We start from the raw sequence: 24,169 nt of genomic DNA on the forward strand, positions 1-24,169 counted from the left end.
CAGAAGGAATCACGCACCCCTCATTACTATGCTGGCAGCAGAGCGCAACGGCATCAGGCGGTCTTTAGCTTGACATGTCTTGGGAATAAGAGTCACACAGCTGAGGAGTTGTGGTCAGCTCTGCGGTCCGAGTTTAATAAATGGTTGTCTCCACTCAACCTGCAGCCTGGTAAGGCCGTGTGCGACAATGCTGCAAACCTGGGTGCGGCCCTTCGCCTGGGCAAGGTGACACACGTACCTTGTATGGCTCACGTGTTGAACCTTGTCGTCCAGCAATTTTTAACACACTATCCCGGCCTAGATGGCCTTCTGAACAGGGCACGAAAACTGTCTGCTCACTTCCGCCGTTCAAGCGCCGCAGCTGAACGACTTGCATCGCTCCAGAAGTCTTTCGGCCTGCCGGTTCATCGCCTGAAATGCGATGTGGCGACACGCTGGAATTCAACTCTCCACATGTTACAGCGACTGTGGCAGCACCGCCGAGCCCTGGTGCAATACGTCATGACGTATAGCCTGGGCCAACGAGATGCAGAGGTGGGGCAGATCACCCTGATGGAGTGGTCTCAGATCAAGGACCTATGCACCCTTCTGCACAGTTTCGACATGGCGACGAATATGTTTAGCGCTGACAATGCCATTATCAGCATGACGATTCCAGTCATTTACATGCTGGAGCACACGCTAAACACTATTCGGAGTCAGGGGGTGGGACAACAGGAAGGGGATGAACTACAGGAGGATTCATATGCGCAAGACACAACAACATCACCAAGGTCCAGACTTTCATCATCACCAAGGCGCCAGGCATGGGACCATGGGGGACAGGGATCAACAAGGGCGCATGGTAGCAGGCGAGATGCTGAGGAAGGTGCAGGAGAACATGAAGAAATGGAGGACGAACTGTCCATGGACATGGAAGACTCAGCAGATGAGGGAGACCTTGGTCAAATTTCAGTTGAAAGAGGTTGGGGGGAGATGTCAGAGGAAGAAAGAACGGTTAGCACCTCTATGCCACAAACACAGCGTGGACTTGGTCCGCATGGCTGCGCAAGACACACGAGTGCCTTCTTGTTGCACTACCTCCAACATGACCCTCGTATTGTCAAAATTAGAAGTGATGATGACTACTGGCTTGCCACACTATTAGATCCCCGGTACAAGTCCAAATTTTGTGACATAATTCCAGCCATAGAAAGGGACGCACGTATGCAGGAGTATCAGCAGAAGCTGTTACTCGATCTTAGATCGGCTTTTCCACCAAACAACCGTGCAGGTGCAGGGAGTGAATCTCCCAGTTGTAACTTGACAAACATGGGACGGTCTCGTCATCTTCAACAGTCTACCCGTACCAGTAGGACCGTATCTGGTGCTGGTAACAGCAATTTTATGGAATCTTTTCAGAATTTTTTTAGACCCTCCTTTGCAAGGCCACCAGAGACAACAAGTCTGACACATAGTCAACGGCTAGAGAGGATGATACAGGAGTATCTCCAAATGGACATCGATGCTATGACTTGCAAATGGAGCCTTGCTCCTTTTGGGCTTCAAATCTAGAAAAATGGCCAGAGCTATCCAGTTACGCCTTGGAGATTTTGTCGTGTCCAGCTGCCAGCGTTGTCTCTGAATGTGTCTTCAGTGCTGCTGGGTGTGTGCTGACAGATAAGCGCACGCGTCTGTCCAGTGACAATGTGGACAGACTGACGTTCATCAAAATGAACAAGTCATGGATCCAGAAGGAATTTACTACCCCTGTGTCATCCTGGGGAGAGTAAATGCTTGTGGATTTGGAATGTGCTTGATGCAAATCTAGCTGTGAAGTGTACAACTAGGGCACAAGTGCTGCCACTGAATGGGTGGGTGTGTGTGGGGCCCAATTTTTGGAAAAAAGGGAGACTCCGCTTGGAGTAACCCTTGCTTGCTGTGTTTTTTAAAAATGATCCATGATGAACAGAGCTGGGGTCAGGAAAGACTTTGCTACCTACCCCGGTGTCATCCTGGGGACGGATAAGAATGGCGTATTTTTGAATGTGCTTGATGCAAATCTAGCTGTGAAGTGTACAACTGGGGCACAACTGCTGCCACTGAAGGGGTGGGTGTGTGTGGGGCCCAATTTTTGGAAAAAAGGGAGACTCCGCTTGGAGTAACCCTTGCTTGCTGTGTTTTTTAAAAATGATCCAAGATGAACAGAGCTGGGGTCAGGAAAGACTTTGCTACCTACCCCGGTGTCATCCTGGGGACGGATAAGAATGGCGTATTTTTGAATGTGCTTGATGCAAATCTAGCTGTGAAGTGTACAACTGGGGCACAACTGCTGCCACTGAAGGGGTGGGTGTGTGTGGGGCCCAATTTTTGGAAAAAAGGGAGACTCCGCTTGGAGTAACCCTTGCTTGCTGTGTTTTTAAAAGAAGCCAAGATGAACAGAGCTGGGATCAGGAAAGACTTTGCTACCTACCCTGGTGTCATCCTGGGGACGGTTAATTAGGCCGTATTTTTGAATGTGCTTGATGCAAATCTAGCTGTGAAGTGTACAACTAGGGCACATGTGCTGCCACTGAATGGGTGGGTGTGTGTGGGGCCCAATTTTTGGAAAAAAAGGGAGACTACGCTTGGAGTCACCTTGCGGTGTTTTACATGATTTTAGAAGGGCGTGCCATGCCTATATCTGTGTGTCCTCCTCTTTTTCCTTGTCCAGCTGTTTTGTTTTTGCATGAGTATATGTCCTTGTCACTTTCCCATGTGTTTGTGTTGTGTTGTGAGTTGTTTGTCACCTTTTGGACACCTTTGAGGGTGTTTTCTAGGTGTTTTTATGTGTTTGTGATTGCCTGCCATTGTTTCCTATGCAGTTCGAGTTCGGTTCGTCGAACGTTCGACGAGCCGAACTCGAACGGGACCTCCGTTCGGCGAACCGACCTCGAGCCGAACCGGGACCGGTTCGCTCATATCTAGCGCTCACACGAGCCGTATGACTTGCACGAGTATCGGATTGCATCACCCAGAAACCGCACACTCTCCTGACAGAAACGTACATCTGCATGTATTTCTATGCAGTTGCACGCTCGTGTCCGTATAGTGTGCGGTTGCCAGGTGATGCGATGCGAGACTCGTGCAAGTCATACAGTTCTTGTGAGCACACTGTAAGGCCGGAGTCACACTTGCGCGAGTTACACATCGCATCACTCGGCATGGCCTGATGCTCTCTAGACACGTGCGTGCAGTTGCATAGAACTACATGCAGCGGACTCTCTCCTGTCAGAGTGTGTGCCGCCGTGCTGGGTGATATGATGTGAGACTCGTGCAAGTCCCTTGCAAGTGTGACTTCGGCCAAAGAGGACCCGGGTCGCATGTGGCTTTTTATTTATATTTATATTAAATAATTTAAAAAACAGACATGTGGTCCCCCTGAATTTTGATACCCAGCCAAGATAAAGCTACCTCAGGGCTGGTATTCTCAGGCTGGCGAGACCCAGCCTAAAAATATCAGCTTCCAGCCGCCTGGAATTGTTGCATTCATTAGATGTGACAAGCCCTGTGATTTACCTCGCTCTTCCCGTTGCCCCAGTGTGGTGGCAGTCGGGGTAATGAGGGGTTAATAGCACACAGCTGCGACTAAACCCTAGATTAGTGATGGCACAGGCATCTGAGACACCTGCATCACTTATCTGTAAGTGAAAGTAAATAAACGGACACCAAAAAAATCCTTTATTTGGAATAAAATACAAAAAAACACCTTTTTTCACTTTATTAACCCCCAACACACCCCTGCAGGTGTGACGTAATCCACATGAGGTCCCACGACGATTCAGCTCTGCTACATCTGAATATCACGGCGTGCAGATAGAGCAGCATGGCTGCCCGCTGTGAGTGCAGAATGAATGAGCTGCGATGAGTGGTGACTGGATGCATGGTCTGCATGCTAGATGACCTGCAAGGGTACTTGACAAAAAACTCTATTCATGCTGAGCAGAAATGACAGCTGCTAATTATGTTGGAGACTGAAAGGAAAGTGCTATGCATCAGCCACTGTTGTCACTAGATGAGCTTTTGGTGGTGGTGCAACAACATTAATCCAGTCATTGTGCCTCTGCATTAACAACACAGGCCTAATGTCATCTTCATGGATGACCATGCTCTAGCTCATCAAGCTCTCATCATTGGGGTGTGGCTGCTGGAGACTGGGGTACCTTAAATGGAGTGGCTTACAGCTTCTTCAGACCTGAATCCCATAGAAATCCTATGGGATCAGCTGAGTCGCTGTGCAGAGGCTCGTTACTTTGCTGCCCAAATCAGGCAGCAGGTTCACTGGCGGTCACAGTTGGTACCGTTGGAATCTGGCTGTGACTTCCAGTGAACTCTCTAGTGTCACCGCTTCTCACAGCCGGGCTCCCTGCTGCCATCAGTATGTAACAGAAGCTGCAGTGATCAGTCACAGTTTCCATCACTGTAGTCTCTGGATGTAGCAGAGCTGGGATCATCATGGAACGTTGTGTGTATTACAGTACAGTCCTGCATGTTTTTTTGGGGGTTTTTTTTAGGGGAGTTAATAAAGGGATGAAAGAAGATGTGTTTTGTATTTTATTTCGGATAAAGGATTTTTCAGTGTTTGTGTTTTTCTTTTGACTTACAGGTTAGTAATGGAGGTGTCTTATACAGCCTTCCCCATTACTAACCTAGGGCTTGATGGCAGCTATGATTTTTGACAATTCCCATCTGACATCAATCCCATATATTACCCTAATTGCCATCGCACCAGGACAATCGGGATGAGCTAGGCAAAGTGCCAGAATTGGCTCAACTAATGGATACGCCACATCTGGAATGCCGCGAGTTAGTATTTTCAGATTGGGAGGGGCCAATAATCATTGCTTTTCCCACCCTGATAACACCAGCCCCGAGAGGTCAGATTTTCCATAGCTGGTTATCAAAAATGGGGGGATCCCATGCCGTTTTTTAGGCGACATATTTTTTAAAACCAGCCATGGTAAAGCTGACCGCTGGGGGTTGCAGCTCGTAGTTGCTGTGCTTTACCCATGCTGGCTATCAAAATTAAGGTGGGATCCCGCATCTGTGTTGTGTGTGTGTTGTTTTTTTTTTTTTTTTTTTTCCTTCAGTGGTTCTTAGGCTAAGCATAGCCATGACAATCTTGACATGGATGCAATGGCTCCGGAAGTACCCACATCGAAAAAGTTTGCTGATTGGCTGCTCTGCAACCTTTCAACAAGCTTTATTTAAATAACAAACCTGAAAAGGAACCGGATGTACAGGTAAAAGTCTGTTCAGGTCAAAGACCCGAACACCCGGTGTTCGCCACGAACCCCAAACTTTTGTTTGGGTTCGCTCATCGCTGCTCATTTGAAGAAAACTTCAAAGTTTGATTAAACAAGAACCACAAACCAGATTTCTCCACTAAAGATATCAATTAATTCAGTATTACAACTCCACTACAGTAATGTCTTTTACTTTACATTGCTAAATCGTGCTAACACGTTCTCCTGAAGGCTATGTGTCCATGGCTTCTTTTACAGGTGGATTCTGCCTGAAAAACCTTCAAATAAGCCTTCTCATAAAAATGACCGCCAATGGTTTTTCTGAAGCTGTTTTACAATTCTAATTGACTTAAATTTTGCAGTAAGAAAGTAAAATGTAATGGAAAGCAGTTTCTTGTTCACTGAGATGTGTAGAAGCATCCCAGAGTAATTTCTTCATAAGTTGACAGAATTAAAAAATGAAGGTCAAAGCTGGCTTCTACAATAAGGAGATTGTCATCAATGGAAACTATCCATCTTGCTAAATAAAGATTATCCGCTGTGTATTGGATGTGAAATGATGGTATTGGCTACAGAAATTTCACAGCTAGGTTGCCACTTGTTACAAAAATGGGACTCCCGAGTCCCCTGGATAAGTGGCGCAGAGGTTGACCTTCATAGGACTGTACTCTGTAGTCTCTGTAAAAACCTTAAGGGCACTTTACACGCTGCGATCTCGCTAGCGAGCGTACGCGCCCCCGTCGGTTGTGCATCACGGGAAAATCGCTGCCCATGGTGCACAACATTGCTCGGACCCGTCACAGTACTTACCTGCCTAGCGACGTCGCTGTGAGCGGCGAACCGCCTCCTTTCTAAAGGGACGGTTCGTTCGGCGTCACAGCGACGTCACTAAGCGGCCGCCCAATAGAAGCGGAGGGGCGGAGATGAGCAGGACGAACATCCCGCCCACCTCCTTCCTTCCTTCCTCATTGCGGGCGGCCGCAGGTAAGGTGAGGTTCCTCGTTTCTGCGGTGTCTCACGTAGCGATGTGTACTGCCGCAGGAACGAAGAACGACCTGCGTCCTGCAACAGCAACAATATTTGGGAAATGGACAGCGTGTCAACGATAAGGTGAGTATTTTTGCTCGTTAGCGGTTGCTCGTACGTGTCAGACACAACGACGTCGCTAACGAGAACGGATGTGCGTCACGAATTCTGTGACCGCAACAACATCTCCCTAGCGATGTCGTTGCGTGTAAAGCGGCCTTTAGACTTTAGACAGAGGGACAGTGTACATGATTGACCACCACTCCATTCAGTCTAAAGGCCGAGTCACACTAAACAACTTTCCAGTGATACCAACAACGATACAACCTGATAGGGATCGCTGGTAAGTTGCTACGAGGTCGCTGGTGAGATGTCACACTAAGCGACGCTCCAGCGATCCCACCAGCAACCTGACCTGGCAGGCATCGCTGGAGCGTCGCTACATGTGGAAGCATGCTGCGCTTGGTAACCAACCCGATATTTACCTTGGTTACCAACGCACACAGCTTAGCGCTGGCTCCCTGCACACCTAGCCATAGTACACATCGGGTTAATTACCTGATGTGTACTCTGCCACGTGTGCAGGCAGCAGGAGCCCGCTTCTGTGGAAGCTGGTAACCACGGTAAACAGCGGGTAACCAAGAAGCCCTTACCTTGGTTACCCGATATTTACCTTCGTTACCAGCGTCCGCCGCTCTCAGCTGTCAGTGCCGGCTCCTGCTCCCTGCATTCCTAGCCACAGTACACATCGGGTTGATTACCCGATGTGTAGTCTGGCTATGTGTGCAAGGAGCAGGAGCCGGCACTGACAGCTGAGAGCGGCGGACGCTGGTAACGAAGGTAAATATCGGGTAACCAAGGTAAGGGCTTCTTGGTTACTCGCGGTTTACCGTGGTTACCAGCGTCCGCAGAAGCCAGCTCCTGCTGCCTGCACATTTAGTTGTTGCTCTGTCGCTGTCACACACAGCGATGTGTGCTTCACAGCGGGAGAGCAACAACTGAAAAATGGCCTAGGACATTCAGCAACAACCAACGACCTCACAGCAGGGCCCAGGTTGTTGCTGGATGTCACACACAGCAACATCGCTAGCAAGTTGTGCCTTAGCAGCGATGTTGCTAGCGATGTTGCTTAGTGTGACGGTACCTTAACCTTCCTGATCAATGAAGGTCCTTACCTTGTGATAGCTTTCATATTATAACAGGTATTTAAGCTAATCATACATGTTGTTAACTGAAAAGTGATTGTTTTGTACAGGATTGCTGCATTTACAAGGGGATGGTGGTAACGCCCAGGCTCAGGTAAGACTTTATATTAATGTCTAGTGTTAGAATATCATTACTGTGTTGTCTTTAAGGTTATTTTTTAACATGCATGACTGTTTTGTAATATTAACTTAAGATTCGAGCACGATTGTCTACATTGCCGCAAGATCCATGCCGCCCTGCGAACCGCCGCGGTTCTTCTGATCTGTCCAGTGGCCATTCTGAAGGAGAGTCACATGGCTCAGAAAGGCTGAACAGTAAGATCTCTTTAACGTGTCCTCGAATTCTTCTTTTTAGCTTTTATCCATATTTACTAAATGTCAGAGAGTGGGGTCGAACAATAGCAGTTACTGTTGAACAGTTGACACCAGTTCTGCTGCTGACACTGTCTTAGGAGGATTGGAATTTTAGTATTAGACCAGTCCTAATCTTTCTGTCGGCAACGCTGCAAGATGGTTTGCATTTTTTCTGATTAGTTGCTTTGTGTAATGTGTGTTCCTTATTTGTTTCTGCCTTTACGGTTGTCTGTTTCTGACTTATTTCAGGTGGCCAGCGGAGGAACAGTTCAGGGGGTTGGAGTTTAGCCTCAGGTGACAGTTCTGATTCCCACATGCTTCAGCACTTCTCTGGACTTCTGCATGGTTCTTCTCCAGTTTGTGAAGTTCGGGATCCTCCTGTTCCCTGTGACCTTCCCTGTGCAGACAGTGGAAGAAACGGTGCTGCCTCGCACATGGAGTTGCCTCTCCGCCGCAGTCTGTCCAAATCTGACTCAGACTTGTTAACATGTTCCCCCCCAGCTACTGGTGATGGAGATGACTGGAGCCGCAGCGAATCTTTCAGCAATTGTGCCACTGGGGGCAGCAAGAAAAGATTAGAAAAGTCTCCTTCCTTCACATCTGAATGGGATGAGGTCAGTGTGAGTTATGGGGTAGGGGGAACTTAAGTTAAATGTGAGAGGATTGTAAAGGGTTTGTGTTTTTTTAAGCACAGAATTTCACATGTGGTTTATAAAGAAAATGTTTCTTGTAGTACCCTAACAAAATCTTGATTAGATTAACTGTCTAAGGCTATGCTCACACTAGAAAAATGATTTTTCTTAAGAAATTTCTTAAGAAATTTCTTAAGAGTGAAGGATTAGTGCACCTGCGTTAAAAAACGCACCAAAAACGCACCTGCGTTTTTGCTGCGTTTTCGGTGCGTTTTTGGTGCGTTTTTACTGCTGGTTGCTCCCTGCGTTTTGTGCCAATTATCTATGGCAAATAACGCAGTTGGCTGCAGAAAAGAAGTGACATGCTCATTCTTTTTCTTAAGAAAATCTACTGAAAGAATTTTCTTAAGAAAAAAACGCAGTGTGCGCACAGCTAATTTTTTTTGCCATAGGTTTTGCTGGGGAATGTCTGCAGAAAGGTTACAAGAATTTCTCAAGAAATGTCTGCAGCAAAAACGGACCAAAAACGCAGGTAAAAAACGCAGTGTGTGAGCATAGCCTAAAATGAATACTGTACTGTTTTAATTTTTCTGCATATCGATATGGAGTTTATTTGTGTAGATGGCTCTAACAATACTGCTTTTCCATCAGAACCACCAATTGGTCACAGAATCTGTACCCCCAAATTACGTAAGGACAGTCAGCTGGGCCCTGGGTACTTGGGGTGTCTGCCTGGTTATTTGTTTTCTGATAGTGCTGCTAATCTTGTGTGTTTTGGTGATGGATTTGTACCTTTATGTGGAAATGGCTTGATGATAGGTTTCTGGGTAACCATCTTATCTGCTCTGCTGTCCTTAAACTATCTGCTGATATTCAGGCATGTGGGTGTAGCATATACATAAGGATTCTTGCTTGCTTGCGTTATTTTGGGGCATTGTGTAGAAAACCTATCAGTATTTATGTCAATGTGTAAAAATCCAAGATTTGTTTTGTTTCTATTGTGTTTTCTATTACTGTCTTAAGAATTTATACAGGTGTGGTAAATTAGACAAATGTGTGTACTGAAATATAAAACGTTTGCCATTTTCTCTAAACCCATTGTTGCTTCCTGGGCCTTTGGTCCATGCAATTAAAACAAAAATTAGCTGCACCCAAAGCTGGGATTTTGGAGCCTGATATAAAAACTGCTATAGTAATACTATAATATGACAATCTCCTCTCACAGGCGCTTTCTGCCTAATGCTAGACATGTCCTCTACCAGTCTCTGCACACACTGTGTCCAGCTAGGAAATGTCACATGTGACCACTGCAATCTGTGATTGGCTGCAGTGGTCTCAGGTGATGACCGATCATCACTGGAGGCTGGCCATCGAGACGCATTGACACATGCGTCTGAGTAGAAAGGTTTATTTTTATTTCAAACCTTGAATTTTTTTCGTTTTGAAACTTGCTGTGAATGTGGGTGTTCTACAGTAAAATCCAACCGTTTAGGTAAGTATTATACAGTGCTTTTTACATTCTACACAGCGGCCTGGGCTCTTATATACAGCAGGTTAGAATGCCGTATATAAGAGCCCACTTGTGGTGACCGCAGCTGATAAGCCCCAAATCTGGTGACAGGTTCCCTTTAATGTTTGTAGCAATGACAATATTTTACACTTGCATACATTCTCTAGAATAGATAGGTGTAATAATAATATTCGTAAGAAATGCAGTATAGTTTTCCTGATTAGCTAGGTCTCTGTGTGCAGGGCATTACATTAGATTAGGTATCCATGGATGTGACCACGCGCAACGAATTATTAGTTAAGAAACGCTAATTCATGATTATTGGTCCATCTAAATGGGCTTTCAGTCTTTGTTGTCTATAAAACATTATTTAAGTATTTGCCTTTACATTTTTTTACAGATTGATAAAATAATGAGTTCAATTGGTCAGGGCATAGAATTCTCTCAGGAGCAACAGGTCATGGCAGGTAACACAATCTAATAAACCATAAGGTGTGGTAAAGTACTTTCTGCAGCCCTTTAACTAGTAATCTTGTTCCCTTTACTACATCCACAGTTTCTCGTGTGCCTTGTCAGAGTGTAACCCAGTGGTTGGTATCTCTGGGTCTTCCACAGTATGAGAGCAAATTTGTGTTGAATGGCTTTGATGATGTCCGTTTTCTGGTGAGTTGCTGTATTTAAGGAGTAATACATACTCAATAATATGTACCATGTGTGACACGTTTTATTTGACAATACTGGAGTGGAAATAAGTGTATTTTTCGGTTTTAACAATATAATGTCTTGTGATGGGTGGGTCCCCCAGCAATTGGACTTTAAACCCCTGTCCTGTGATAAATGGATTTTCAGAGTAATAGTCTTTAGAGGTTATCCAAGACTCTGTAAAAAAAAAAAAAAAAAAAAGTGCCTAAGCACTAACATGCACGTAGTTGCTAACTACCTGCCTGTTGTGCCTGGTGCTGTTCTTTGCCACCACTGAGCAGTCCCAGACTGCTTTTGCTAATGTCACATCAACAGAGCGGCATCTTCTTTTCCGCTCTGTTCTGTTGACTGGGTAGGACTGCCGACATTATGCTGATTGAAAGTTGGCTTCCCCTAGTTAGGCAGCGGGGAGCCCACTGTCCATTAGCATGACGTCATTTGTAGAAGAAAGTATGAAGGGGTTAACACTGTGCCGCTGTAGCAATGGATCAGACAGGTTAAGGGATCTTCATTCTATGCGTTTTGGAAGCTATGCCTCCTTCAGGATAAATCACAAATTAACTTTTTGAGCTAGAGTAGATCGGGCAGTTAAGACCATTAACATTTGAAAATTATATAGTCTGCAAAAAGCAATACCACTATTGCACCATATACATTGGAAAAAAGTTATTTATTTTTGGATTATACACATTTATAATATATCATTTGTTTTTCCTTTGATATGTTGTGGTCTACTTTTTGCTTTCATTATTTCTATTTTTTCATACAGGCAGATAATATTTTAGAAGACCAGGACCTGAAAGACATTGGGATCATGGACCTACAACATCGTAGACGACTTCTTCATGCAGCTCATTCCTTACCAAAGGTAAGCCACAGGTGTTTTATTTGTAGAAATTTGTATTCTTTAGAATGTATTCACTTATTTGGGTTCTCTGGTAATTTTTCTTTTGTGGTTAATTACTTTTTGTTTTTTTGTTTTTTACACGCCCATGCCATGCTTTTAATTTTGAGTCCAGAATATCGTGTTGAAATGACACCCAGATCATTTTTATTTGGTCTTCTGCACTCATTTGAATACCTGTAGCAGCATGAACGTTTATCATGGTTCTGTATATGCCTATGTGGGTGGAATGAGGTCAGGAAGAAAGATCACAACCACGTTTACATCACACAAATTTGCCATAGGCACATTTGCTGTACAATTTTCAGAAAATTTACAATAATTGGAAACTGAACCTTACATTTCTGTATTTTCCAGTGGAACGGCATACAGAAGATCATCATTGTAATTTAATAAGAGCTAATTTGCAGATATAAAATACCCTGTTAACGTGCTATTGCTGGTAGAATTTCAACAGATGTTTTCAAGGTTTAGATAGAAAATACACTCTTAAATCCTACCAAAATTCTGATTTATATCAAATTGCCTTACAGGCAACCCTCCCAGGGGTGTCACTGGGTGAGTGCATGGTTTAACCAAGGTATATGCATTGAGGGCCAAGGGGCAACCAAAAAGCCAATTTGTCTTGGCCAGGGTATTTACATACACAAGGCTATGTTCGGATTGGGTAAGGTAAATCTATGCCATATCTCTATGATAACTGAACTGTCATTAATGCTATCATTTTGTCTCCATTCAGCTTGGTTATTGTCAGCAGCATATCCCTTGTTTATATGGGATGACGTTCTGCCGACAACGATCATTTAATGGATGTCATAAATGATCCAGATAGCTAACTTATTCCCCAGCTGATTGGTGACATTTTATTAAGAATGAGCATTCTTATAACCGATCATTTGGCTGAATATTCATACGTGTGAAAAAACCTTGTGTCTAGAAGGGGTGACGCCAGTTTTTGAAACATTTACACAGACGAGGAAAAGGGTAACAGGGTTCAGAACATTTGACTTTCAGACTCCATATCTTACCATCCACTACAGCTTTGAACGTGACACTACCTTAATTTCATAGAAAATCATCTTGGTTATCTCATACCTAAATTTGACTTCTGACTATTTAACACAATTAGTGATGCAAATTCTTGTCAAGTCACTACATTGTTACTGTTTTGCTCCTAGAAATTGTAATATGTATTATTTTGTTAGTATTTTCTAAATACACTTTTGGCTTTTAACACTGCCGGAATCCTGGGCATGCTCTCGATCACATTCAGGCATGTCTACACCGAAATCTGATCCCTGGTCTCTTCTATATTTCCCAATGTAGACTCACTTGTGTATGTATACAGCTTTTTCTTCAGCTCTACACACAAGTGTTTAATTGGGTTGAGGTCTGGGGACCGAGGGGGCCAATCCAGCACCTCTACATCTACTTCATTGCTACCATTTTTTCACCAATCTCAATGTATGCTCTGGGTCGTTGTCCTGCTGTAACACTATCTTGTCCTTGCCATAGTACTCAAATATACAAATTAACTTCTCTCGTAGAATACTCACATACATCTCACCTTTGAGACCACCATCAATCCTGGCCAAGTATCCAGCACCTTTGGCTGTGAAACAACCCCATATCAGGCTTCCTACACAGACAGTTGCTTCAATTTCTCTCTGATAGCCCTTTTTTCTTCCAGACCCATTTGCACCCATAAGAGTCTATTGACTTTTGTCTCATTGCTCCAAAACACCCATTTCCAATCTTCTAACTGTTGACTTTTTGGACTTTTTTTTACAAACTCTAGCCGACATTTCTTAGGTTAATTTTGAAGATGAGGCTTCTTTACTTTTGATTAGGCAAGCATTCTAGACTTGTGTAACGTGCATCATATGGTGCTTGCATGGACGTCTATGATCTCCCCACTGTTATGAAGCATACAAGCCACCTCCACTGCTGTGTTTCGAACACCAGAACTGATAGACCTTGTGATGAGCCAACTTGCTGACTGCGATATTTTGCCTGGACGTCCACCTCTTTGCTTTTGAATGGATGGCCGGACTTCATTTTGTATTCTTCCAACTGTCATGGCACTCACATGATGCAGGTTGCCATTTTTTTGAGAAATCTACTTCATGGCTGTTCCTCAATTCGAACCAGTGACCTTTTGCTTGGGAATCAAATTAAGCACACTGAGCTATAAGGAAATGTGATAAGAAATTGTAATTTGTAGTATACAGGAAGAAAATTATTTTTACAGGAACAAACAGTAACAATGCAGTGACATGACAAGAATCTGCATAACTAATCATATGCTAAATAGTCGCAAGTCAAATTTATGTATGGGATAGCCAAGATTGTCTATAAAATGAACACAGTCTCACACTCAAAGCTGTAATGGATGGTGAGGTATGGAGCCTGAAAGTCAAATATTTAAAACATTGTTACCCTTTTGCTCGTCAGTGTATTTTTTTTTTTTTTTTACTATAGCATATTTATTTGGGCTTCATCAGTTATACATCATTCAATGTTAACGATTTTATCAAATCCATTTGTCCTTATATAGTCTTATAGCTCTTTGCAACAACTCATTGTTTTCTGTCCCTTAACTGTATCTTTACTCAAGTGCACAAGCTCCCTCAGTCCCTGTATCTGTAGTTTGTCATTTTACATTAGTCATTTAATTATTTTCTTCATATTTGCCATGTGCACTCATCTACTAGGTAGAAAGACATGTAACGTGCCAGGACCAGGATTAATAATTGTGTAGCATGATGTAGAATGTTTCAATACTATTTCAATCTCATTAATAATTTTGCCTTTTAAATGTTTTTGCTTCTAGCCATTCCCACTTTCATGGGACATGTCTGTAGCTGCATGGCTGCATACTCTGTCCCTTCAGCAGTATGCTTCCAGCTTTCTTAGCAGTGGTTATACCTCTATGGAAACACTTCGCAATTTGTGGGAACTTGAGATCGTAAATGTGAGTTATCTTATATGCTCATTTATGGCTAGTGATGTTCTGTTGTATTCCAGTCAGGTGTTTTCTTTTTCATAGCTTGTTTTTTTTCTTCTGCATTCAACATTGTACCACTCACCAATCTTAACCCCTTCAGCCCCCGGGCACTTTCCGTTTTTGCGTTTTTGTTTTTTGCTCCCCTTCTTCCGAGAGGCGTAACTTTATTATTTTTCCATCAATCTTGCCATATGAGGGCTTGTTTTTTGCGGGACGAGTTGTACTTTTAAATGAAACCATAAGTTTTACCATATAGTGTACTGGAAAATGGCAAAAAAATTCCAAGTGCGGAAAAATTGCAAAAAAACTGGGATTGTACAATAGTTTTTGGGATATTTTATTCACCGTGTTCACTATATGGTAAAACTGATGTGTGGGTATGATGCCTCAGGTCGGTGCGAGTTTGTAGACACCAAACATGTATAGGTTTACTTGCATCTAAGGGGTTAAAAAAAATTCACAAGCTTGTCCGAAAAACGTGGCGCACGTTTTGCGCCATTTTCCAAAACCCGTAGCGTTCTCATTTTTCAGGATCTGAGGCTCAGTGATGGCTTATTTTTTGCGTCTTGACCTGACGTTCTTAACGGTACCATTTTTGCGCAGATGCTACGTTTTGATCGCCTGTTATTGCATTTTGCGCAAAATTTGCGGCGACCAAAAAACGTAATTTTGGCGTTTGGAATTTTTTTGCCGCTACGCCGTTTACTGATCAGATTCATTGATTTTATATTTTGATAGATCGGGCATTTCTGAACGCGGCGATACCAAATATGTGTATTTTTTATTTTTTTAACCCTTTAATTTTCAATGGGGTGAAAGGGGGGTGATTTGAACTTTTAGGTTTTTTTATTTTTTTTTAATTTTTTAAAACTTTTTTTTTTACTTTTTTTTTTTATTTTACTAGTCCCCCTAGGGGGCTATTGCGATCAGCAATCCGATCGCTTTGCACAATCTGCAGATCTCAGCTACAGAGCTGAGAACTGCAGATTTTCTGCTTCACTTTCAATGCCGGCTGTATTCCGGCATTGAGAGGAAGTGACTCATGTTAGCCACAGGCGTCATCACATGACCCTGTGCTACCATGGCAACCGCCGAAAGTCACGTGATCATGTCACGTGACTTCCGGCGGGGGCGGGGTAAGTCACTGTAATGGCGGCGCCCATATACATATCGCTGCCAAGACTTTGGCAGCGAAATGTAAGGGGTTAATGGCCGCGGGTGGAAGCGATTCCACCCGCGGCTAGCAGGCACACATATCAGCTGTTGATAACAGCTGATATGTGCGCCGATCGCCGCCCGCAGGGGGCGGGGCTTACCGGAAAACGATCCATGACGTATCTAGTACGTCATGGGTCGTTAAGGGGTTAAAGGGTTATTCCCATCTCCATGATCCTTCCCAATATGAAGTAGGTGTAATGATAGTAATAGCACATACCTCCAATTAGAAATGTAATATAGTTCTCCTGATATTGCCATGTATATTATCTCATGCGCAGGGCATTGCAGCTTAGGTATCCATGGTTACATCCACTTATATAGTGACAGTTAGTTGCTCTTGGTCGTAAAACTCAGTACCTAAGCTACAATGCCCTGCACATGAGGTAACAGACATGGCTACGGGGGCGATCCAAAAGTAATGATCGGTTATTTCTATTGCACACAGAAATTAAAATAAAATGTTTTCTTCTCTTTGAGGTACCCACTAGTCCAGGAAAAAAAAATCACTTATATAGGCCACGATTCCCAGGAGCTACATTCATTTGAATATGAACTGCCGAGGAGTGAACATCAAAATGGAAAAAAACGAGCTCAGAGCTGTCATCAAATACCTCTGCTTGAAAAAAATGACTACCAAAGACATACACAGCGACTTGGTGGAAACACTGGGGGACTCTTCTCCTCCATATTCCACAGTTGCACGCTGGGCCAGGGAATTAAAACTGGGAAGAACATCGACGGAAGATGAACATCGTGAAGGACGCCCATCCACGTCCCTCAATGAAGAAAACGTGAAAAAAGTTGAAGTTGTATTGGCAGATCGAAGAGTGACTATCAGGCATGTAGCTGAGGTCACAGGGATCTCAGATGGCAGTATTCAGAGAATCCTTACAAAAGAATTGCATATGAGAAAGGTCTCCGCGCATTGGGTGCCAAAAATGTTTACCGACGAGCAAAAGAAGAAACGAGTTGACATTTCAATAGCAAATCTCGAAAAGTTCCAAGCAGACAAGGGGAATTTTTTGTCAAGTTTTTTGACCATGGACGAGACCTGGATCCACCACTTTGATCCCGAAACTAAACAACAATCGATGACATGGAAACGAGCCGACGAACCGACGCCGAAGAAATTCAAAGTGTCAAGCTCAGCAGGGAAGGTTATGGCGTCCGTTTTTTGGGACGCTGAAGGAATTATTATGGTGGACTATTTGGAGAAGGGAGCCACTATTACGGGCTCCTACTACACAGAACAAATAAGAAGATTGCGGGAGGCTATCAAGGAGAAAAGGCGCGGCAAACTGCGGGCTGGAGTGCTGTTTCACCAAGATAACGCGCCGGCTCACAACGCTGCAGTTGCCATGGCAACCATTCAAGAAGTGGGCTTTGAACTGGTGGATCACCCCCCCCTATTCGCCAGATCTAGCCCCCAGTGACTTCTTTCTCTTTCCTCGCCGCAAGGAACACCTCCGGGGCAAGAAATTTGATGACAATGGCGACATGATAACCGCTGTTAGGGATTTTTTTGAAGGTGAAGATCAAGAATTTTTTTCGAAGGGAATTCTAAGTTTAGAAAAGAGATGGACTAAATGTATAGACTTGTTAGGAGACTATGTAGAAAAATATATATATTTTTTTAATATGTGCATTGTGTTTATTATTGATTATCATTACTTTTGGATCGCCCCTCGTATATCAGAAGAACTATACTACATTTCTACCTGGAGCTGTTTGCTAATTTTACTATTACACCTACTATACATTGGAATAGGTTCTTGAAGATTGGAATAACCCTTTAATTAAAAAATGAGCAGAGTATTTCAGATATTGTTAAAGTACAAAGATCAAAAGGGTTGTCCACTACTAAAAGAAGTCTCAAAAATATTCCTGGGGGGGTTCCTCAAATAAAAAACAAAACACATTAACTCTGTCTCAAAACGTCTGTGTACTCCTGACTGTTAACGCCGGTTCCCCCTGGTCTTCTGACTTCCTATTACGATGGTATTGTCGGGTTAAAAGTCAGGAAGTTGTTTCGATAAGTTCAGACACCTGACGTTTTGCTAAAGAGGAGAACTCTGGGGACACTGTCGGCACGCTGATGGAATGGTGGGGTTCTGGGTATGTGTTCTGTTTTTTTCCAATGTAGTGGTGGACATTCTTCTATAATTTTTTCTTTTGACAAATATACTGTAAAAATTGCAAGTCAGATGCTATAATGTCCCACTTATGACTTCACTCTTTCTGTTAAAGAGGTTGTCCATTTTCACATAAAAACGGCATTTAATACTTGAAACTAAGTATTTCTTCACTGTTGACGCTCCTGTATCTGGAGTGCCACTTCTCCACTGCTCACCCAGTCTTTATAGGACTGAACTGGTGAGGTTTGCTGAAATCACTGGGTTTTGCTTTGATGCTGAGTGGGGCGGTATGAGATTACTGAGGCCAATACATTGTGCACGTATGAAATATGCAGAAATATCCATAGGAGCTAGTAAGAACATAAATTCAAGGGTATATCATGCTAAAAAGCATTAATGGTAACACATAGACCTGTATGGACATCCATGTTCAGTAGTTGCAAACCACTAAGAATGATGTAGAAAAACAGGAGGGCAATGGTTGTTTAAATGCAAAAAAGTATATAAGAATTTATTCCACCATTAAAAACGTACTGCACATAAATACAGATGTGTGCAAAGACAAAGGGTATATTGGCACTACTAGAAATCACATGGCCATATGGAGCAGTCACAAAAATACAATATACAGAGCACTCAGATCAAATAAATGTAATTACAAGCCATGTAAACAAACAGAGATAATAGCTGGTTACAAAGTAGGAATGTTTACACAGCACACCAAGATTAGTCACAGTGTACAAACAGTATTACATAGCAGTGGCCATACAATTCAGAAAAAGTCACCTGCGATTAAAGTGCTAATAGTGCAGGACAGAAAGACCAGAAGTCCCCCCTAAAGCAGGGTAACGCGAGTTTCATGTGTTGGATGTATAACTCTTCATCAGACCAAGAGGGGTGATGAAGCGTTATACATCCAACACTTGAAACACGCGTTACCCTGCTTTAGGGGTGGACTTCTGGTCTTTCTGTCCTGCACTATTGGCACTTAATCGCTGGTGACTTTTTCTGAATTGTATGGCCACTGGTATGTAATACTGTTTGTACACTGTGACTAATCTTGGTGTGCTGTGTAAACATTCCTACTTTGTAACCAGCGATTATCTCTGTTTGTTTACATGGCTTGTAATTCCATTTATATGGGCTGAGTGCTCTGTATATTGTATTTTTGTGGCTGCTCCATATGGCCATGTGATTTCTAGTAGTGCCAATATACCCTTTGTCCTTTGCACACGTGTATTTATGTGCAGTACTTTTTTATGGTGGAATATATTCTTAGATACTTTTTTGCATTTAAACAACCCTTGCCCTCCTGTTTTTCTACACCATTGTGCACGTATTGTAGAAGGAATGCCACAACCACAACCCTGTAAACAAAAACCAGTGGAGAACAGCGGAGAAAAGGTGTCTGGCTGCCACAGCTAATTGATGCTTAGGCTTGGTTCACATTTCCGTTGTTTTGCATCAGTCACATGCGTTGCTTGACGCATGTAACTGATGCGTTGTACAACGGATGACAAAGAACAGAAATCATTGTCGGACTCCGTTGTATGCGGGGGGCGGAGCGCGAGGGGGAGGAGCGCGAGGGGGCTGGAGCCGAGCGGGCTGGAGCCGAGCGGGGCCGTGCCGCTGAGGACGTCAGTGCCGCGGGGACTGCAGGGCTGGGGACAAGTGTGTGTGTGTGTGTGTGTGTGTGTACATATGCGGAGTGCGGGAGGGGGCGGAGCCAAGTGGGGAAGTGTCGGCCTCCTTGCACACGTATCCAGGGTAAATATCGGGTAAATAAAAGCAAAGCAATTTTTGCTTGGTTACCCGATATTTATCTTGGATACCAGCGTACACCGCTTAGCGCTGGCTCCCTGCACACGTAATCAGTGTAAATATCGGGTAACTAACCAAAGCGCATTGCTTGGTTACCTGATGTGTATCCTGGTTACATGTGCAGGCAGCCAGAGAGAGCATGCGCAGCAAAAGCCTACGGATTGCGCTGCTCAAAAAACGTTACCGGCTGCGTTGCTCCCGCCGGCGGTCAGTTGAAAAACAACTGACCGCGACGCAGCGAATGCAACGCAGCATCATCAGTCGCAATCCGTCACTAATAGAAGTGTATGGGGAAAAACTGGATTCCTGCAAAATATTTTGCAGGATACCGTAATTCCTCAAGGCGACGGATTGTGACTGATGCAAAACAACGGAAGTGTGAACCTAGCCTTATTCTGATCACTTTTCTGTGAAAAAGCACAACCCCATTCAGCTTTCACCAATTAAATTATTTATTTTTTTTAGGTGTTAAAAGTAAATTTATTGGGCCATCGAAAAAGAATATTGGCATCCCTGGCAGAGAGACAGTGTGAAGATCCTCCACAGAAACCACCTCGATTCTCTCGGGTGAGCACTATGTTTTAGTATTGAACAAATTATCTAGGAGTTTGGTCCGTCACCATGAAAACCCTTGATTTCCGATTGTCATGGGTTTCGAACTGTTAGATGAAGGAGAACAGCATGCTGGGAGAATGTGGTGTCCTTTTAAGAATTTCTCTATGCTGATTACTCCTAAAGGGAACTACAGCAGGTATTATAATAATAATCATTTTTATTTATATAGCGCCAACATATTCCGCAGTGCTTTTCAATTCAGAGGGGGCATGTACAGACAATATGAGACAATACAACTTTCTCTACTTCTGATCTACAAATTTACTGAATGATACTATATAAAATTATTTGACACACCTATGGTGTCAGTATCCTCACTGCATCACAAGATGTATTCACTCGGTGCAGTTTATAAATGTGGTCACTTATATATAAGGTTCAGATGTTCTGGCACCTTAGTGGCTCTGCTAATGTGCCATGACCATTCCAGAAAACTCTGCATTTCAGTATGGCGCGCTTTATTTCTGAGCTTTGCACGGTGCCTGTAAAGTAGTTTCTAACCACATATAAGATATTGGCGAACTTGATAGAAATTGCATAACAAATTGTGTGGTCCATTTCCTCAGCCCAATGTTAAACAATTCTCTTAATCATCTGTGATTTTAAAATGCTCACTACACCCCTAGACAAATTCCTCAAGAGATGTACTTTCCAAAATGGGGTCACATGTGCGTGGTATGTGCTGCTTTGGTTCCAGAGTGGCTCTTCAAATGCGATACGACACCTGCAGTAGTCTATTCCTGCCAAATCTGCACTCGCATAGCCGTCCTTCTCTTCTGAGCTCTGCCATGTGCCCAGACAGTGGTTTTTCTCCGCTTATGCGGTATCGCCGTACTCGTTAGATATTGCACAACAAATTTTACAGGCCATTTTCTGCTTTTACTTGTGAAAATGAACAATTTGGGGCTAAAGCAACATTTTTGTGGGGACAAATTAAATTTTTTTATTTTCACTACTGAATATTTTAAAATTCTGTGATGCACCTGTGCGTTTAAGGTACTCACCACACCTCTAGATAAATTCCTTGAGGTGGTGTAGTTTCCAAAAGGAGTAAGCTTCACTATTTTGGCACATGAGGGGCTCTGCAAATGTGACATGGCGTACATCTATTCCAGTCGATTTTGCGTTACTATAGTCCAAAGGCACTCCTTCGCTGCTGAGACCTGTTGTGCGCCCAAACAGTAGTTTTCCATTATATATGGGTTGTCAGTGTAATCAGGAGACAGTGTGTTTTCTCCTGTTACACTTGTGAAATATGCAAAATTTAAGGCTAAGGCAACATTTTTGTGGAACAAAGTAACATTTTCATTTCTCCTTCTACATTGCTTAAATACCTGTTAAGCACTTAAAGAGTTAATACATTTCTTGAATATGGTATTGAGTACTTTGAGGGGTGCCGTTTTTAGAATGGTGTCACTTCTGGTTACTTTCTGTCACCTCGGCCCCTCAAAGTCACTTCAAATGTCATGTGGTTCTGTTGAGGTGAGACTACAATGGTTCTCTTAAGGTCTGACTGCCGTGTTCAAATTATAATGTCATGTGTGCACTTCGAGAAAGAACAATAACGGACACTGGATCGGTTATGAACTTTCTCTCATAATGGTCGCCAGTGAGCTTCTGGCTCTCTTTATTGTTCGGGAAACTTTACAGTTCAGAAGAAGTAAAGGGTGTGGACAAAATATAGTCCAATCAAGTATCACAGGCTGGACTCAAGACGTATAGGAATTTGTGTCAACACTAACAAACTGGAGGGTCAAAATATGTGCATTTTCTTAACCTTGCTTTACTATCTATATGTCCTTAAATTTTGTAACGCATGATTTCAAGATTTGTTAACTACAAAACCTAATAAAAATCATTTGAATAGGGAATTTGCATAGTCTCTACTGGATTGGTTGTTCCAAACTGTGGGAATTCCTCTGTTCCTCAACTTCTTGGGTGTTGTCCAGGATGTAGGAGCCATCTTTATGTTACATGTGCTGGTATATTGTATTAAAGGGATGGTTCACCCATATTTTTTATTGTCTAGTTTGATATTATATTGAGAAACAATGTTTCTCTCAAATACCTTGTGTTGGAAATAGTGCCTGTGAGAGGCGCAATTGCAGACCGCTGTTCCCGCTCCAGTGACGTCTCCGTCAAGTGCTGCACACGTCACATCCGTGCAGCCGGCTGTATTCTTCCTCACTCACTGGGCTGTGAGCGGTGTTTCACTGCTGTCACAGCCCATCTGCTCCCTCCTCCCTCACAGCACAGCACAGCGCGTCACATCTCTTGCTTGCAGCAAAGAATGCAGCCGGCTGCACGGATTTGACGTGTGCAGCACTTGACGGAGACGTCACTGGAGCGGGAACAGCGGTCTGCAATAGCGCCTCTCACAGGCACTATTGCCTGCACAAGGTATTTGAGAGAAACATTGTTTCTCAATATAATATAGATCTGGACAATAAAAAATATGGGTGAATCACCCTTTTAAGGAAAATCACTGAATATGCAATATATATATATATATATATATATATATATATATATATATATATATATATATATATATATATATATATATATATATATATATATATACACACATATTTATATATACATATTTATATATACAGTGCCTACAAGTAGCATTCAACCACCTGCAGATTTAGCAGGTTTGATAACATGCAAATAAGTTAGAGCCTGCAAACTTCAAACAAGAGCAGGATTTATTAACAGATGCATAAATCTTACGAACCAACAAGTTACGTTGCTCAGTTAAATTTTAATAAATCTTCAACATAAAAGTGTGGGTCAATTATTATTCAACCCCTAGGTTTAATATTTTGTGGAATAACCCTTGTTTGCAATTACAGCTAATAATCGTCTTTTATAAGACCTGATCAGGCCGGCACAGGTCTCTGGAGTTATCTTGGCCCACTCCTCCATGCAGATCTTCTCCAAGTTATCTAGGTTCTTTGGGTGTCTCATGTGGACTTTAATCTTGAGCTCCTTCCACAAGTTTTCAATTGGGTTAAGGTCAGGAGACTGACTAGGCCACTGCAAGACCTTGATTTTTTCCCTCTTGAACCAGGCCTTGGTTTTCTTGGCTGTGTGCTTTGGGTCGTTGTCTTGTTGGAAGATGAAATGACGACCCATCTTAAGATCCTTGATGGAGGAGCGGAGGTTCTTGGCCAAAATCTCCAGGTAGGCCGTGCTATCCATCTTCCCATGGATGCGGACCAGATGGCCAGGCCCCTTGGCTGAGAAACAGCCCCACAGCATGATGCTGCCACCACCATGCTTGACTGTAGGGATGGTATTCTTGGGGTCGTATGCAGTGCCATCCAGTCTCCAAACGTCACGTGTGTGGTTGGCACCAAAGATCTCGATCTTGGTCTCATCAGACCAGAGAACCTTGAACCAGTCTGTCTCAGAGTCCTCCAAGTGATCATGAGCAAACTGTAGACGAGCCTTGACATGACGCTTTGATAGTAAAGGTACCTTACGGGCTCGTCTGGAACGGAGACCATTGCGGTGGAGTACGTTACTTATGGTATTGACTGAAACCAATGTCCCCACTGCCATGAGATCTTCCCGGAGCTCCTTCCTTGTTGTCCTTGGGTTAGCCTTGACTCTTCGGACAAGCCTGGTCTCGGCACGGGTGGAAACTTTCAAAGGCTGTCCGGGCCGTGGAAGGCTAACAGTAGTTCCATAAGCCTTCCACTTCCGGATGATGCTCCCAACAGTGGAGACAGGTAGGCCCAACTCCTTGGAAAGGGTTTTGTACCCCT

At 43.3% G+C, this 24,169-nt stretch overlaps 1 protein-coding gene across 7 annotated transcripts in view; it reads left to right on the forward strand.

The window, feature by feature from the left end:
* The window catches only part of ANKS1A (ankyrin repeat and sterile alpha motif domain containing 1A), a 568,529-nt gene that overhangs the window by 330,503 nt on the left and 213,857 nt on the right, over positions 1 to 24,169 (forward strand). For 5 of the 7 annotated variants that reach the window (XM_075335878.1, XM_075335880.1, XM_075335884.1 and 2 more), the window contains 9 exons: positions 7,546 to 7,589; positions 7,690 to 7,810; positions 8,099 to 8,463; positions 9,133 to 9,171; positions 10,392 to 10,458; positions 10,548 to 10,654; positions 11,463 to 11,561; positions 14,431 to 14,571; positions 20,244 to 20,345. In XM_075335878.1, coding sequence (XP_075191993.1) covers positions 7,546 to 7,589; positions 7,690 to 7,810; positions 8,099 to 8,463; positions 9,133 to 9,171; positions 10,392 to 10,458; positions 10,548 to 10,654; positions 11,463 to 11,561; positions 14,431 to 14,571; positions 20,244 to 20,345 — 1,085 coding nt within the window. The remainder of the gene's footprint in view (positions 1 to 7,545; positions 7,590 to 7,689; positions 7,811 to 8,098; positions 8,464 to 9,132; positions 9,172 to 10,391; positions 10,459 to 10,547; positions 10,655 to 11,462; positions 11,562 to 14,430; positions 14,572 to 20,243; positions 20,346 to 24,169) is intronic. The other 2 variants (XM_075335882.1, XM_075335885.1) reach the window with 1 other exon arrangement.

The sequence above is a fragment of the Anomaloglossus baeobatrachus genome, chromosome 2, assembly GCF_048569485.1.
Source record: "Anomaloglossus baeobatrachus isolate aAnoBae1 chromosome 2, aAnoBae1.hap1, whole genome shotgun sequence".
Classification (NCBI taxonomy): Eukaryota; Metazoa; Chordata; class Amphibia; order Anura; family Aromobatidae; genus Anomaloglossus; species Anomaloglossus baeobatrachus.